The sequence below is a fragment of the Atractosteus spatula genome, chromosome 11 (genome assembly GCF_055471065.1).
Source record: "Atractosteus spatula isolate fAtrSpa1 chromosome 11, fAtrSpa1.hap1, whole genome shotgun sequence".
NCBI lineage: Eukaryota > Metazoa > Chordata > Actinopteri > Semionotiformes > Lepisosteidae > Atractosteus > Atractosteus spatula.
In genome coordinates this window covers 48,951,672-48,967,888 of record NC_142716.1, presented here as the reverse complement: position 1 = coordinate 48,967,888, position 16,217 = coordinate 48,951,672, and the positions used below count along the sequence as shown (strand labels likewise).

Genomic DNA, 16,217 nt, shown 5'->3' with positions numbered 1-16,217 from the left:
CAGCAGGTTCCACGCTGTGCCATGCAAGGGGGCTGGTTCTTAATATGGTTTATTTTTTAATATGTGGTCCATGTGGAAAAAAACACAGTGGTGCTTCAGCGCTGGCCTTGCCGATTGCGAGTTCTGGCTCTCTGACGTGCTCTCTGTTTTGTCTCCTTCCTTTCCTGACAGTGTGGCAAGGGGGCAGAGAACTTCGACAAGTTCTTCACGCGCACCCAGCCCATGCTGACCCCCCCGGACCAGCTGGTCATCGCCAACATCGACCAGGCCGAGTTCGAGGGCTTCTCCTACATCAACCCCCAGTTCATCCACCCCTCCATACAGAGCGTGGTATGAAGTCAGGCCGGAGAGGAGCAAGCAGGAACGCAGAACACTCACACACACGTGGAGCTGATGGGCAAAAAAATCTGTGACCCAGGAACTAAAACCAACAACTTTTCATACTTAACGTCTTTCTTAAAACAGTAAAAAAAAAACATATCAGAAGTGTTGTAGGGGTATAATGTGTTAATAAGTAGTGTGCAATGTGGCCAAATCTGGATTCTGAAGGGGCATTTAAACAAACACACAACAAAAAAAACCTACACGCGCTTGTCACTGATTGTGTGTTCACGCATTACCAGACAGACGACCTTCTTCGTCTGCTGGGATTGAGAGAGATCTCGGGAATTACTGACAAAACTTAAAACTTTAGCTGTTTCTACCTGGCTTGCTGCACGCCACGATCAACCTCAAGAATCGAAAGGCTGAAACAAACGGCTCAAGCCATTGTTCCTTGTCTGTGCCTGAAGGGACTGGTTCCCGCCTCGATCTTCTCCGCTGGTGAGCACCAAGTGGAATGGCTGAGTGCGTGAGGTGACGCAGTCAGCACAGCCTTGTCAAACTGCTGGTCAGAGGACCAGGGGGAGCCAGTGTCGATTCAGGGCCTGGCAAGAAATCATGGCCTAAGCCTTCCGGTTCATAGTATTGCTTCCTGCTTTTCTCATACATATACAGTATATAATGATGTATTATATTAAATATATACACACAGTGATAGAAGGAATGCATTTGCCTCTGTTCTATGGTAGAAGCTCTGGGCAGAAACAGCTCTGTAGTGTAGATTACTGGCCACTCCAGGAAGGCTTGGTCTGGAGACCTGTCTTATGACGTTGCTTTCTTTGAAGTCCGATCATTTCTGTGTTAAAAGTTAAGGCGAGGATCTTTGATGGGCCATCATGGTTTTTGTCCAGTTTTTACTTGGTCTCTTATAATGATGCTAAGGGCTGTCAGTGAATACACAGTTCTTAGGACCAACAACCACCTGCGCCTGTGCTGCTAACCTGTGGGCAGTCAAAGGCATGGTTGCATATCAGTGATGAAACCTTCCTTAGCATAGTCTGCTATTGGATAAGTGCTATCTTAATACATTTACTACAACATACAAAATGGAGAAAACACCATGGCATTTTCTGCTGTGCCAAAATGCCATTGTAGTTCATATTTTTGTATCATAGCTGTGTCAAAGACTTTTCTGAAGTTACAGTAATCAAAATTAATATCAGCAGTTATGTTCTGCCTTCACCCTACAGATAACGATCATATTTCTGGACCTAAACCTCACCTATACTTCATGACCCATGATTTGCTTTGCTTATTATTACCATCATGGAATTCTGTAAAACATCCAAATTGCAATGTGATATGTTAGTCACACACACAAATCCACTCTCAATGCAAAGGAATGAAAATATTTAACAATTTCCAAGGTAGGATACAGTGTTGTCTCTTACAATAATATAAACTGTGCAATTTTTAATAAACTGTACAATTTGTCCTGAAATGGGTCTATTTGATGACAGTTAAGTCCAAATGCCACCTTTTTCTAAGATAATATCAGACCATCAGGAGCAGGTCAAGAAGATTAAATTGTTAAATATTAATCCAGATTGAGTGTTAGGGAAAAAAGTCAATGCTTGATAACTAAAAGAACCAGTTTTTATAAATGTGACATGCAAACCTTACTGCATGTTTCTATTTAAGAAATATAGAGTCCTTCTAAACATAAAACTATCAGTCTAGCAGTGTAAATCAGATGTTTGTTTTATTCCAACAGATGTGCTGTATTTGTGGAGGTGGTCTATTGGTTACATGTTAAGAATGAGTTTCTTTATGATGTTAGGGATATCCACTATGCTTGATTCCATGCTTTCTTTCTCTCTTCCTTGGCTAGACATGTTTAAAGTGTCATAGCTAAGCTTGTTTACCAATTTTAAACACACAAGACATTTCAGAAAGTTCCAGGTACTCGCAGATTTTTTCACACCAAGAAGGGAACTTTAATCCAATGGTGATTCGTGAAGAAATAAGAAAACAGTAATAACGAAAGAATGAAAGTGTCTGTAACAACATTGTGGGATATGTCCTCTGTGTATTTAATAACTTTGGTGCCTGTTAGATTGCAGAACCTGTCTGTGAGCTCTCATTTCTCCCGGGATGAGCAGAGGATGTTGTTGGCAGATTTCGTGTTTCATGTGGGGGCATTTTTGACTCTGACACTCAGCATGTGCTGGTAGAATGCATACTTGCCTTGGAATTACTGTTAAGTGACTTAAACAATGTCACCCTCCTGGTGTGCATGTACTGTACAATAAGCAAGATGCATGCGATAAGTGTTGCATGAATCGCAGGTCACGGTATTACAGCATGTAATTTATGTGTCCAGAGAAAATGAGACATTCATCGCAGGATATATTTTTCCCTTGTTTTGTTCCTTTGCTCAAGCCAAATTCTTAAATATAGAAATAATTCAAAGATGTAATTCATATCCTAGAAGCTCGCAGGTGCTGATGATTACATATTTTAACATTCTTAATCCTTCTTAATGTTTGCACTCTCGCTCACATCTGTGCCTAAATTAGAGACCCAAAACAGCAGGCACTTAGTGCACAGAGAAAGCCACGCTAAAAATAAACCTAGACACCACTGGGATGACCAGAGCTGCGAAGGAGAAACGCCACCATTTTAAACCCTAATGATTTCTTCAGTTCTTGCTAAGAAACAGAAAGAAAACTTTCAGTATAACTTTTATAAAGATAAACTGGATGATACCACATTGCAGCATTAATGACCTTTGGTGAATTCCTTGCTTTTTTTTTTTAATACATTTATAAATAAGGTAACAGACAGCTGGTTATACTTTCAGGACTTCTCATGCTGTGAAGCTAAAGATGATCCTTTCAGTGTTGCTCTTCACGAACCACACCTCGGTGTCTCATCCATGAAGTGTGAATGACGGAGGGAATGAGCACAAGCCTGTTTCCATAGCAGCTGTTCATCGGCCCAGCTGTCTCGGGGGGTCCCGGAATGCCATAGCATTCAAATCCACACAGGTGTCCCGTGTGGTCCCACAGCAGAGGCTGCAGTCACACTTCCCAGAATTCAGTTTCTTTGCTCTTCAAGAGGTTTCCCGGGTCTCTTTAAGTCGCTTGAGTCAACTGGAGACCTGCCAAGAAAGGTTAAATAAGTGTGTAAATAAGACTCCGCAGGCCCAGCTTCCTCCTCTTCCTCAGGATGTACATGATTCAAAGTCAGAATGAAATCTCACTGCATTTGGCCTCATAAACGTCATGATCGTGGACCCCCAGGTCACTTGGGATGTTCGTGGGCTTGAGCTCATGCAGGGATAAACCAAAGCCTGTTGTTTGTGTGTTGTTAGAAATAATTGTAATAGTCAAGACCCTGTCAAAATTCCTGCAGACTTTAAAATTCCGCCACTGCCAAATACAGTATGTCCTAAAAGAATGCATTGCTGACCCTACACTAATTACATTTTTACCTTACAGTTTGTCTTTTCTTCTGTGCTTTTATTACCACACGGGTGCCAAGTGACTACATTACTTCTTTTTGCATGAGGGCGCAGTTTCCCCCTGTGGATCACAGGAAAGACGAGACGCATACTGCCTTGTTTCCCAATGTCTTCATCTATACCTGCTTATTCCCCCTGCGTCTGAGGCATCTATTGAACATTGTAAACTTGTATTAGAGGCAGCTCTGAAGTTGAGGTTTGTAGGTTGTAGAAGAAAAAACACAATCTGTATTTTGCAACATACAAGTCAGTACTTCAAAAATTCTGAATGCCACATGTTCCTTACTTTAAAACGTGTACCCAGCAATATACTTTGTACCTCTTAAGATGCATTTTGCTAAGTTAAAATGGTTTTGCATTATATGTAAGCTCCTCAGCTGACTAGAAATACAGTATGTGCAACTATTACTTTTATGAGAATTTCTAACCTGCTTCAGGTATCCCATAGAGTACTTATTTTGTCAAATATATAATGTAAATATTCCTAGCTTTTGGTACATTTAATTTTGGTTGTCTGTCACTGTTCTGATATTCAGTATCCATCTGAGACTCTCCTGAGAACTTTAGCAGTTATAGATTCAAAGTAGGAGAATTTTTTATATTTCACTGTAAGATTTTAGTTCCATATATGTACAGGCCATTGAAATATTTGTATTTGGGGATAGAGCACAATAGTTTAACTGTTTTTCTGACCATACATCTACATTGTATTATTTGGCTGTTTTCATGTTTGTTTTCTAATCATGTGTCAAAACCCTTTTGGTACCTTGTGCCATAATCAAGCCCTGCTGTTTCACCAGTGTATTTCATACTGTTTGTAAAAGCTACTCCGTTTTTTTTATTTCAGCATTTCTTTAGGAGGTATTAAAAGTATCGAATGAAAAATCCTTTTGTAATGGGGCAGGGTGAATTCAAACGTTTCTTATCGATGTTGTAACCCAGTGATTTTATCGCTTTCGGTTTGTCGTCTCTGGAAACTAATGCACATAAAGCTGTTTTGTATTTTTTTAAAAAGCAAAACTTTCAAAATGGAGAGAAGTTTGCACAAATCAGCAGGAATGGGATTTCTGTACGCTGCACTTTGTGAATCCTTAGGCTTTCATATATAGAAATTGATGCACAACTGTGATAACTCTGAGATGTCTACGTGGAACGAGAATGTTATTTTCATATTGAAGTCACGGTGGTCTGCAGGATGGCAGAATGATCTCCGTCTGGCCCTGTTATGGCAGAAAGTGTGGAGACAGAGCAGTTTATCTTGAGAAGTGAGGTTAACCAGGCACACTGTTCTTAGAGAGACTTTTCTAATTCAAATATTTTCCTTTGAAAGATAAAAGAATAGTTGCAGATAGATGCACCATTAGAGATTTTTTATGTTACTGAAAGCATTCTAAAACCAAACTGAAATCCTGCACAATTCCTGTAGTGCTGAAAAAACTTGCATCTGGCTATACTGCATTTGTGTTTTTTCAATGTAGTTCCACCATCTGCTTTTATCAGATCTGGTATAAGCATAACAAAGCCTACCAAATGTACGGTCAGAATAAACGTGTAATTAATACTGTCTTCCCCTTGATAATCTCAGTCTGATATTGATCTAATATACAGTAGATGATGGCAAAAAAAGAGAGGGGTCCCAGTGCTTTCTACAAGAACAGGGCCAGCACAGCAGTCTCTGTGCTGCAGCATGCTGTTGATAGAATGGTTGTCCTTCATCAAATCCTCCTTAACATACTGTATATTATTTTCTTATAATTGCCTAATGGTTCTTTTTCCTTTTTCTTGTTTTGGTCGTTCCTTTTTCTGTTTTGCATGTTCTGCTTTGTTCCCTGTTAACTGTAGTTTGAAGGGTGTGTACAAATAAAGGTATATGACAATGAAGTAATCGAATTTGCATCCACGGCTCCTCCTTGCTGGGGTGGGTACTAAGCGAGGCGCCAAGGATGGGAGAGAAAGTTGCTCTGGGTGTGTTGCCCACACGCCCATCAGGGGTTTCTGTTTTTCCTTTTGGCTTTGGAGTTCGTACATCTTGTTAAACTCCCCCTCCCCGAGGCTGATCCCTGTTGCTCTGCTGATGGAAACCCTGCCCGTTGTGTTCCAGCTGTAAATAAAACCCCCGTCACAGTTCAGAAAACAACAGGAGGACAGGCAGAGCTGGAGAGCGCACTCTCTCCAGGACTCTGCTGGACCGGTGGAGATGTTGGCATTCTGCAGCAGTGCTTATGTACTGTATGGAGAGCTGAGCTCAAATTCAGCAAGATAAAGGCTTAATATATAAGCGGTCTCGAAAGAGCGTGAAATCTGAGTCCCAGATATTTAATCTGTGAAGTTTGAGCTACTGGAATTTGCATTGCTTGTTTTTTTTCCAGTAGTTTGTGCTTCGCTTTAGAGAAAGCCTGCAGCCCCATTGTCCCTTATTCTGGAACAGTCACAATCGGAGGCAACCAAAGGGTTCAGCTCTGAAGTGAAACATGCTGAAGTGGCCTCCTGGTGGAACTGAGTTCTGCAGCAGAAGGAGGTGGATCCATTCCAGGGAGAGCAGACCCTCCCTTTAATCAAGTCTGCTCAAAGGGGAATTTTGTGGGTAAAATCAGAAATATCTTGACTTTCCCGGCAATAATGGGGAAATGTACGAATAATACAAGTTAAAAATAAATACTACAGTATGTGTGTATAAGATTCTGAACTATGAATGGTGCCCTATAGGATCAGGTCAGTTGCTTATGATGGATGGTGTTTGTGTTTTGGATGCTTTCACAAATTTTATACAGTATATTTACATTCTGACATGGAAAAAAAATAACTTCATGAATGATAAAAAAATTCACAGGAACAATTTTCATTGACTGTCTTGGTTGTAACGGTTAAAAAATAAGTCAAAGGGTCCAGGAAGCATATACAGTATGTATTTCTCATACTGTAATAGTATTTTGGGGGGGGTGTAAAAATGTACAAAACCCTCCCCCCCCATTAGTCTGTGAAACTGAGAGATCACCAAGTTTACAAGCTCCTTGCTACTTGAAGGGGTCTAGGAAGTTGTTGTGGCAAAATAGGTATCACTAAAATTCATTTAAAGCCAAAGACACTACCATGATTCTTTTTACCAGCTTTCCTTGTTTTACCAAAGAATGCATGAGCCCCAGCTCCCTTTGCTTGTAATTAAATAGATGTGACTTATGCAAAAGCCCCTTTTATTTACTTTATTAAAAAAAAAAAATCAAAGCCCTGGTTTTTTGTTTTCGCCTTCTAGCTTCTAAATGAAGGATGTTGGAAAGTTCAATATTTCCTGAAAAAAATTCAACAGCAACAGCTCCACCATTAAGACGACGGCGCACTTCGCTGCCAATAGCGTCACATTGCATCACTTCTGCGTGCTACAGTACTTGCTGCTCATCGCCTCTCGTCTCAACCGATGAGGCACTTAGTCATTTCCCAACGCCTTCTAAGTGTGAGGTCTCTGAGTCTGTTTTCCATTTTCCTGCATGTGGTTTTTGTTCCGCTTCAGACCAGGCTGTCCTCCTGGCCCTCCCTGTTGCTCCCGACGCAGTAAAGAGAGCTGAGAGGGCAGTGTCTGAGAGCAGCCCCTACTGGCCCAGTCCAGCCCTGCCGCTGCTGTTGCTTTTCCTTGTGTTGCCAGCAAGGCAAGTGCGCCTCAGTTCTTCCTGCCACAGCACCAGTGCTCCTTTAGCCTTGAAACGTCTACACAGCTAGGCTAGAGCAGGACACCACCAACTGCAGCCGTGAGTGGCGATTACTCATCAACATTTCCGTTACATCTCTCCTCATTTAACCATGGCTGCTTCGCACTGTAGCTCTTTAATCTTGTGAGCTTTGCATCAGCCTCCTCCCCAGCCTGTTATTTCCAACAGGCTTTCATTTTCATACGGCATTGTGCTTGGGAGATAATTTCCCTATTATTTAGACTTTTCTGAGGATCTGCAGGCAATTACAGACTTGCGTTAGAGCAACACCACTAATTGGTGTAGTTTGTCCTGCTTAAATACCCGCAAGGGAAGTGAGGCAGACTTAATGACAGAAGTAGCTGGTTATTGCATTTATTAGCAAAGCTCTTGATCTTATTTTAATTGTGTGAACAAAAGGATTCACCTTAGAAAAGCAATGCTGGCTCCCCTTTATACAGCTGAGTGGAATGGAGCAACTGGGGTAAAGAGCCTTGCTCAAGGTATGGACTCGAACCCAAAACCCACCAGTTATAAAAGTCCAAAGGCTTATCCACTAATGCATGTTTGGAGAAGAAGGATATATATACTATACCACTGGCTCACACTGATGTTTTTTTTCTCCTCTAGGATGCATGTTACTTAACTTGTTGTTGCCACTGTTCTGTGTTTTTGTTTTTGGTGTTTCCTTGATGTCTTTGTATAGGAGGATACATGCAACTAAGTATTTTTTTGAACTTGTGCACATGACAATAAACTCTGCTCTACTCTCACGCTCAGTACAGTGTTGCAGTGGATAGCGCCGCTTCCTTGTAACACTGGCGCCCTGGGTTCAGGTCCTGAGGTGCTGTCTGCGTGGAGTTTGTATGTTCTCCCTGTGTTCACGTGGGTTTCCTCCGGGTGCTCCTGTTTCCTCTACAATCCAAAGATAGACTGGTACATTTATTGACTTCTGGGAGAAAAAACCCACCCCTGCAGTGGACTGGTCCTGTCCTGAGTGTATCCTGCCCTGTGCCCACTGCTAGGCTCCGGATTCCCACTGACCCTGTAACGGATAAAGCACTTGGAAAATGGATGGATGGATGGATTGATACACACACTGAATACATACTGTAGGCACACTTACTATATGCAAAACAAAACTAAATCTATTTGAACAGACGGCTGCCATTCTCCAGTCCTAGAATGAACAATATACGCTCACAAAGGAGGGCTTCACCTCTCTGGACACGGCTGCTGTAGGACTAGACCCCACTCGTGAAGTGCTGCCTGTCTGAAAGAGGCTGGTTTCCTCTGCGCGCTGGGGGAGTGGAAAAAGCTCTGCAACGCACCCCGTTAGCCCCGCAGGAAGCAAGCCCTCTCCTCGTTAGCCTCCAGCTGTAATTAAACACGCTGGATTGCCTCTCGGGCGCCTCTCTGTGCCTCCAGCGCTAACTGGTGCCGACTCCAACTCTATTTTGTAATTCGTTAGGGAACTGATTGTTGATTAGTGTCTTCTAACCTTCCCAGTGCCTGTCACACACCACTACTCTTCCTCAGTTACTCCCAGAATTGTGCGCTAGAGAAGGGAAAGAGTTTGGGATTTCACTTACGGTTATCTCAAGGAAGAGAAGCCAATAAGAACACACATGCAGCTTCCCTACATAAAGTAAAGATCTTTTTCCCCCTGTAGCTCATCATCCAGATAGAATGGGAGGAAATTAGGGCTTCTGCCTACGAGCACACCTCAGAGGCATCAGGCACCTTTCCACAACAACATCTGTGTGCATTTTGTTAAGCAACTCGCACGGCAGTAAACACTGTAAGAATATGACTTGCCATTGTAAACTAAAGGAATCACATTAAATAATTAACTTCTCTGGAAGACAGTTGAACCCCATATCTCCAGCTCTCCAGATGCACGTTCTTGAAGTCTGCACAGTTGACGCAGTGTGATTAACAACTAAGGGAAATATGCCAATGGGGTTTAATAAAAAAAACACAAAGCACTGTTTCTGTTTGTTCATTCTTCCCTCAAAGGTTCAATTAGCTGATAAGTGTAGATAGGGACTAATGTCCTGTAATCAGGCTTAGGACAAGAAAAAGGTATTAGCACATACTATACACACTGCATGGACGAAGAGGTGTATTTGAAACAAGCTTATTGACTAAGTTTAAGACATGATTTTTGTTAAAAACTGTGCTTCTTAGCAACGTTTCATCTTAGTTTATGGTGTATTTAATTCCTGAAAGTGAGTAATTTGAAAAGGCTTATACTTACGAAGGGGGCTTATACTTACGGATGCAGCTCTGGATATAAACACGCTCCCGGCTACAAACACATTTGAAAGACCATCAAATTCCCCAAACTGGTTTTCTGTCATCCACCCCCCAAAGCCATCTTGGCTTGGCCAACAGACCACTGGAAGAGGGATCCCCCCAAAAAGCTTGGATAAATGTGTGTTCCCAAGGGTTACATTCAGAAAGAGGATATAAAACACTTTTCTGCAACATGCCCAACATAACTTGCTAGCCTGTCACCAACAAAGCATGTTACAATGACACCAGCACCAACGCCCCACATTCTATGATGAACACTTGAATGTATAGAATGTAAAAGAAGGCAAGATTACTGCACTTGTCTGGGTTTAGGCTTCCTTTATAGTGACTCATCCCTGTTTTTTAACGAGGTTAGAAGAGGTGGACAAGTAATAATCCGAGTTCTTTAGAAGCAGGATGCTAATGTTGTTTTTTTTTAAAAGGTCGACTGTGTGTTATTCTCCAATTTAACCCCAAGACTCATTCCAGCACCAGGGGACAGGCATGTCGGTTTCATCCCAAAGAGGTATTTGTGACGAGCCATCTCTGCGAAAGATGACTGGGAGCCACAGAGGAGCTGTTCACAGCTCTGCGTTTCAAATGTATCGCACCATCGGAAAGTCACATGCACACCTCCTTCTCTCTCTCTCGTTGTTTCTCAGGCCTGTGTAATCTAATTTGGTAAAGCTAATTGGAATCCCACAAAAGCGGTCTATGCAGCCCCTAATCTCATTATTTCCCAGCTTTCTTGTCTTCCTGGGTTTCACACGCAGCCATAGCAAATCAGCTTCCTCAGAAACCAGGGGCTTCTGCCCTCCCTCCCCAGGCCCCTTGACAGCACACAATTAATAAAGGAGCTCTTCTGTAGCAGAAGACCCACCAGACAATAAAGGCTGAGCTACTGGCTGGCACACTGGAAGGATACTGTGTCTCTGAGCAAGAGCCTGCCAGGGTTAACCCTTCTATTTACTACAGTTGCAACAGATGACTTCTGAAGCAGATATCAAGAACCCCAAATAGCAAGGCACTCCGATTCTATTTTGCAGCTTCGTGACAGGTTTTGTTGTCCTCAGAAAAGCCGAGAAAGAAACAGTAGTTAATTAGGCGCAGTGCTTCGAGACCACTTCCTAAGGTCTCGCACCTAATCTGGTGCGAGAGGCGCAGCAGATCCTGTGACTCAGGCTGCCCACCCCCTGCAGCAGATCCCGACATGCTCTACAGACACATCCCTGACAAGTGTCCTGCCCTCCAGCCTGGTGTCTTAGTTAATACAGCGCTCTGCAGGGGACGTGTAGGTGTCTTCACATTGTACAGCATGCGGAACTCAGGGGTCCCTCTGGCACTGCTCCATCGGGAGGTCTGAGGAGTTGAAATGCATCTGGATGGAATTTCTCACCTCCCTCCTGTAGTCCACTCTAGCAGAGATGCAGCCGATATCCTCCAGTGAACAAGGGGAAAAAAACCTTTTACCTCTACGGTTTACTAGATGGTAAAAAGGCAAAAAAACATGTTTTGTCAGTGTAGTCATGCTTGCAAACTGGTGAGATTTAAATCAAAATTGACCTGTACACATTGATTTAATTAGTTGCAGCATATTTTTAACAACATACCCCAGCTGTGCCGTGCTTCTTAGATTTTAATGGAGGCAACAGCTTTTCTGCAGCTCCGTTTCATGATTCACCCCAAGCAGAACTGAGCACAAACCTTGTTGGATTTTTTTCTACTATTTCACAGTTTAAAAGTCATTTCTGAATTTATCTGGCAGTTCTCGATTCCATCGAGCTTAGACTTTCAAGCACAGTGTGGGCTGACGAGCTCCTTCCTGCAGCACTGATCGGAGGCACAGAAAGGGAGGATTGGTGCAGCGCTGTCTGGAGCAGATTTCTGATGTTCCAGAGGAAAGGCATGACAGACACGCTGCTTAGCTCTGCCATCGATCAACGCATCTAGGATACCCCCCTGTTTGGGGAATTTTCCAAATAAAGGATGTCAGGGATGGGGAGATGTCCCAGTTTTAGAACTCCAGATTGGTGCTGCAACAGGGGCCTGGCTGCTGGATGATTACATCTCACTGCGCCCGCGACACAGCGCAGGGTGCTCTGACAACTCCAGCACAGCGCACAGGGAGACACACGCACGTTATGGGAGACCTTGGGGTTATTATTAGCACACAGGGAGGGAGGGGAGAAGGGGTAAAAATAGCCACAAACCCCGGCAGAAAGTCTTCAAGGCCACGCTAATGTGTCTGAAATACTGGAGTCTTGAGGCAACACGCACGGCACATTCACAAGGAGAGGTGGATAATTTAAGACTCTTGTTCGTAAAAATTGCAGGCCTATTGGTTTGGCAAAGGGACAGTCATAAAGGCTCGCTCGTTGTATGGGTTTTATTACCTTCCTGGACTAAGGAGTCTGATTACCTTGCAAACGCAGTGAACAGATGAGCGTGACAATGGATTTGAATCCTGTGAAATAAAAACAGCGAGCTAACGTGTGAAGACTGAATGATTCTGTTCACCTCTGGCCCTTACCTGCCTCACCAGTTTTTAACGACCACAGGACCTACTTAAATCTGTGCAAAACGATTGGACAGCATTATTTGTGCTGTGCAGCATTTAAAGCTCATCAGAAGGAAACCAGTACAAGATAATATTTTCAAATGAGTTGTTATTTTAGGTCCCTTCCTTATTTTTCTGACATGTTTGCCTGTGTGGACCCGGGTTAGCTTATTGTGTTTATGTTTTCTCATTTTCGCTTACGAACGAGCTTTTAGGACACCATACTGTTTGAGAAATTGGATGTCTGGCACTCTCTCCAGTTGTGTTGCCTGGAACAATACGTTTTGTCTCACCAGTTATTGAACACAGAGTGGTGCACAAGAAAGAGACAGAGGGCATCATCACCTGCAGAGTGGACTCGATCAACAGCAAGTCATTAATACTCACTGTACTCAGGACAGTTTTGGTTCGGTGTAAAATAGGACTGGGTGGATTCAGAGAACAAACAATATTTTTCTGTTTTTAAAGCACATTAATAATTTGCTGTAGACCAACAGACAGGAATGACACGCACCTCTAACTACCTTGGCTTATTAAGAGAGGACAGTCAAGTTTTAATTGAATTATTTGTGCAGTTTTGCTTTGTGGTCATCTTCAGGAATTCTGGACAGATATACTAAACCCCATGGCACAGAGACAGGGTTCATTTTACAACATTTAGATCTGACTGCTGCTACAATGCGGTGCGTCACATTATTTCCATACACCAGTAAATTGACTTCAATATACAGTGGGAAGAAAGCCTACAGAGGAAACCCCTGCTTTATAGACCATTGTAGTGTTTCATAGCCGTTCAGGGACGCCAAATATGTAATCATAGTGGCTCTCTGAAGGCACCAGTTCTGTAGGGTTTGGGCATTTACTGAGACAATTATCAATTGTAGCAGTAAATCACAAAGTTGATTCTTTTGATGGCTTTAGAATCCAACCACGCGACATAACTCAAACAACGCGCACACACAGGTACTAATACACGAGGATACATTTATTAATACATAGAATATGCATGTAAACCTAACAGATCTTATCGAGAAGGTTATCAGAATACAAAAGATATATATTCAATCAGTTACGAAGAGTTACATATATCAAGAGGACATACGTTCAGTATATCATTCATTAAGACCGTTTCGTAAAGTGAACTTGGTTACAACTTCTACATTAGATACTCAAAACAAGTACATAACTCTTAGGAATTAAATTGATATCAACTGGTTGGGATAACAATTGAATTCTCGAGCTGTAATGCATTGAAGTTGAATACTCATCCAATTTCTGGGGATTCAGATCTCCTGCGGGCACAAAGAAACAGTTGCAGGCTTGTTGCTGTCCAATCCGCGCTCTCTGGCTCGGTGCCAGGCTGTGCTGTGCGGCTTGCGACGGTGCGCTGCTGATGCTCACTGACCGGCTAGTTGTGTTGGCTTTAACTAGCAAAGTTTGCACACAGGAGAAAAGTTACTGTGGATCCCAGCAAGTCAGGAAGAGGACCGGTTCGTTCCTGATGAAGAGCTAGTTCTGAATAGTGATTCAGCTGTCCACAGTTCTGACCTGTCCACGAGGCCTGCTGCTGGTTACTCTCTGGCAACCTCCACTCTAGACTCTTAGAACAAAGGAAAGTTCTGGCACTCGGACACACTGGCCGTTCCGTGGTTGTCCGGGCTGAGTCTCGGGATGGTCAGGAGGCGCGCTGCGAGAATGTCCTGCCCTTGGGAGCCTTCTGCTCCTGGGCCGTCCTGCCCTGGAATTCTCCTTTGAATTCCCTTTAGAACAGTCCACAGAATCCTCTCCAGAATCTTACTGAATCTCCCGAATCTGAATCTTGTTGAATCTGAATCTCCAGGCCTGTGTTGCCTGTTTTTACCTGGAGGAACTTCAGCTCGTTGATTGGCTGAAAGTTCCATGGGCATCAGAGTCCCACGTGGGTTACTCGGCCCTACCAGTCCCTGATTGGTTGATCACAGTGAGATATGAGTCACTTAGTCCTGACACTTAGTAATGCAGTCCAGATGTCCAACTGGCACTCCCTAGACAGATAGGCGCCAATGGATGACCATTGATCATGATAGCCAGACTTAGCTAAGTGCATCCCCCTTTGGGAGCTGTCCTAGGAAACCTTAAATCACCCTGCACTAATGGTCTCTCTGTGGCTGCACCACAGAGATGAACAGAGAAATGGGGCCTCATTTGGGAAGCTCAGAAACACTTAATTCTGCCTTATTATTAAGCCTCGCCGCTACACCATAAATAAGCAATTATCAACATCAACATCGAGAAAGTGGTGCAAAAAAAAAAGATGTTTGATTAGAAGGAAGTTGCTAACCCCATTTTAAGCAGCAGACCAGAAACAGTTCACTTTTCACCCAAATGTAACTTTTCAGCCTGCGCGCGCACACATTGCCAAGATCAATATTTAACTACAAGTAAATGCGTGTACTGTAATTAAACCGTAAATATGTGAGTGGCAGAACTGTTTATGTTTTGTTTCTGCGATCAGCCGGGGAGAGACGCCGCTGAAGCCCACCAATCTCCCGGCGGTCCCGGAGCGCAGGGTCAGCCCAGGCCCGCTGCCTGTCGAGCTCGATACCTGTGCAGTCGGCTACACATCTTTAAAGCCTGCGAAGCTGGCCTGTTTTTATCTTCGACACACGTTTCCGGGCTATTTTCGCCAAGATCAATAGGTAAGTCCCCCCCTCTCAATCTCTCTTCATGCTACAGTTGCAAAATCCCGAAACAAAAATACTGTTCACTGAAACTAAAAGGCATAGGCCTATTACGAAACAGTGTGCTACGGTTTTACTAGCAGAATTATTACCGTTAAACTTTACGGGTTTTAACAACTGCTTTACAATGGGTAACGTCAGAAGTCGTCCCGTTTGTGGCGGTAGCGTCTGTGTTCGCGGTAAAGCAGTAGTAGCGGCGGGGCGAGGGGTTATCAGTGCGATGCAGCTCCCCGGTATCGGTCCGGCTCAGTGAGCGCTAATAGCACTCGGCAAGTTGCCGGCTGGAGGCAGCGCCGCGAGGAGAGCAACTGCGGTGCTGCTCGCCCGCAAACCCCCCGGCTCTCTTCACCGCGAGAGGCGCAGCTGGGTTCAACGGGCCGTGCAGACGAACGTATTTGTTTCATTTTTAATCTTATATTCAATCTGTAGAGAGAGGGGGGCGCGGAGGTCCGTGCGCTGTCTACGACTGACGCATTCCTTACTTTTCCGGTTCTCTTTGGAAGTCCGGTCGTTAGGCGGGGGCAGCCTCGGTCCCCTCTTGAAAATGGAAAGCGACGCAGTACTATTCCTCCGGCTAAATTATCCTAACGTGAAAGTTACCCACCTGAGCAGTAAACTAAACCAAACGAGGCTTTAAATTATGCATTATCAAAAAGACGTAATGCACCAGATGCCTGTACATAATTTATGCACCGGCCATATGTCGTTCCGCCAGGAAAGCTATTTTTAGTGAAAGTTTTGCCAGTTTCTGATAAGAACAAAGCAAGGTCGCTGTAATACTATCGGAATCTGCGGAGCATTGACTGTTTTTGCTGCTAAAAAATAGTAATTCAGTAAATGTCCCGGAAGGATCTTGCCTTCAAAGTGCAAATCAGTGCTTCTACTTGGTTTCCTAATCTACATTGAGCCTTATGCATATCGCTCTCTGTACAATATATAGTACTCGACGTCTTACACACACATGTATGTTATATGTACAGGTATCTCTACTGCATCTCTTGGCATAAAGTCCGCTGGCAGAAGCGCCCATTAGGCAGAGACCGACAGTCTTATTGTGTGTGGAGGTTTATTTTCCCGAGTCTCATCTTGGGAAATCAAGCGGTGGCGTCCTGTCT

At 43.6% G+C, this 16,217-nt stretch overlaps 1 protein-coding gene across 1 annotated transcript in view; it reads left to right on the top strand.

The window, feature by feature from the left end:
• LOC148824270 (protein kinase C alpha type) overlaps positions 1 to 5,735 on the top strand; it is a 191,391-nt gene extending 185,656 nt beyond the window's left edge. The window contains exon 17 of the mRNA XM_088926771.1: positions 172 to 5,735. Within this exon, the coding sequence (XP_088782897.1) occupies positions 172 to 336 (165 nt within the window). The 3' untranslated portion in view covers positions 337 to 5,735. The remainder of the gene's footprint in view (positions 1 to 171) is intronic.
• Positions 5,736 to 16,217: the final 10,482 nt, after the last annotated feature.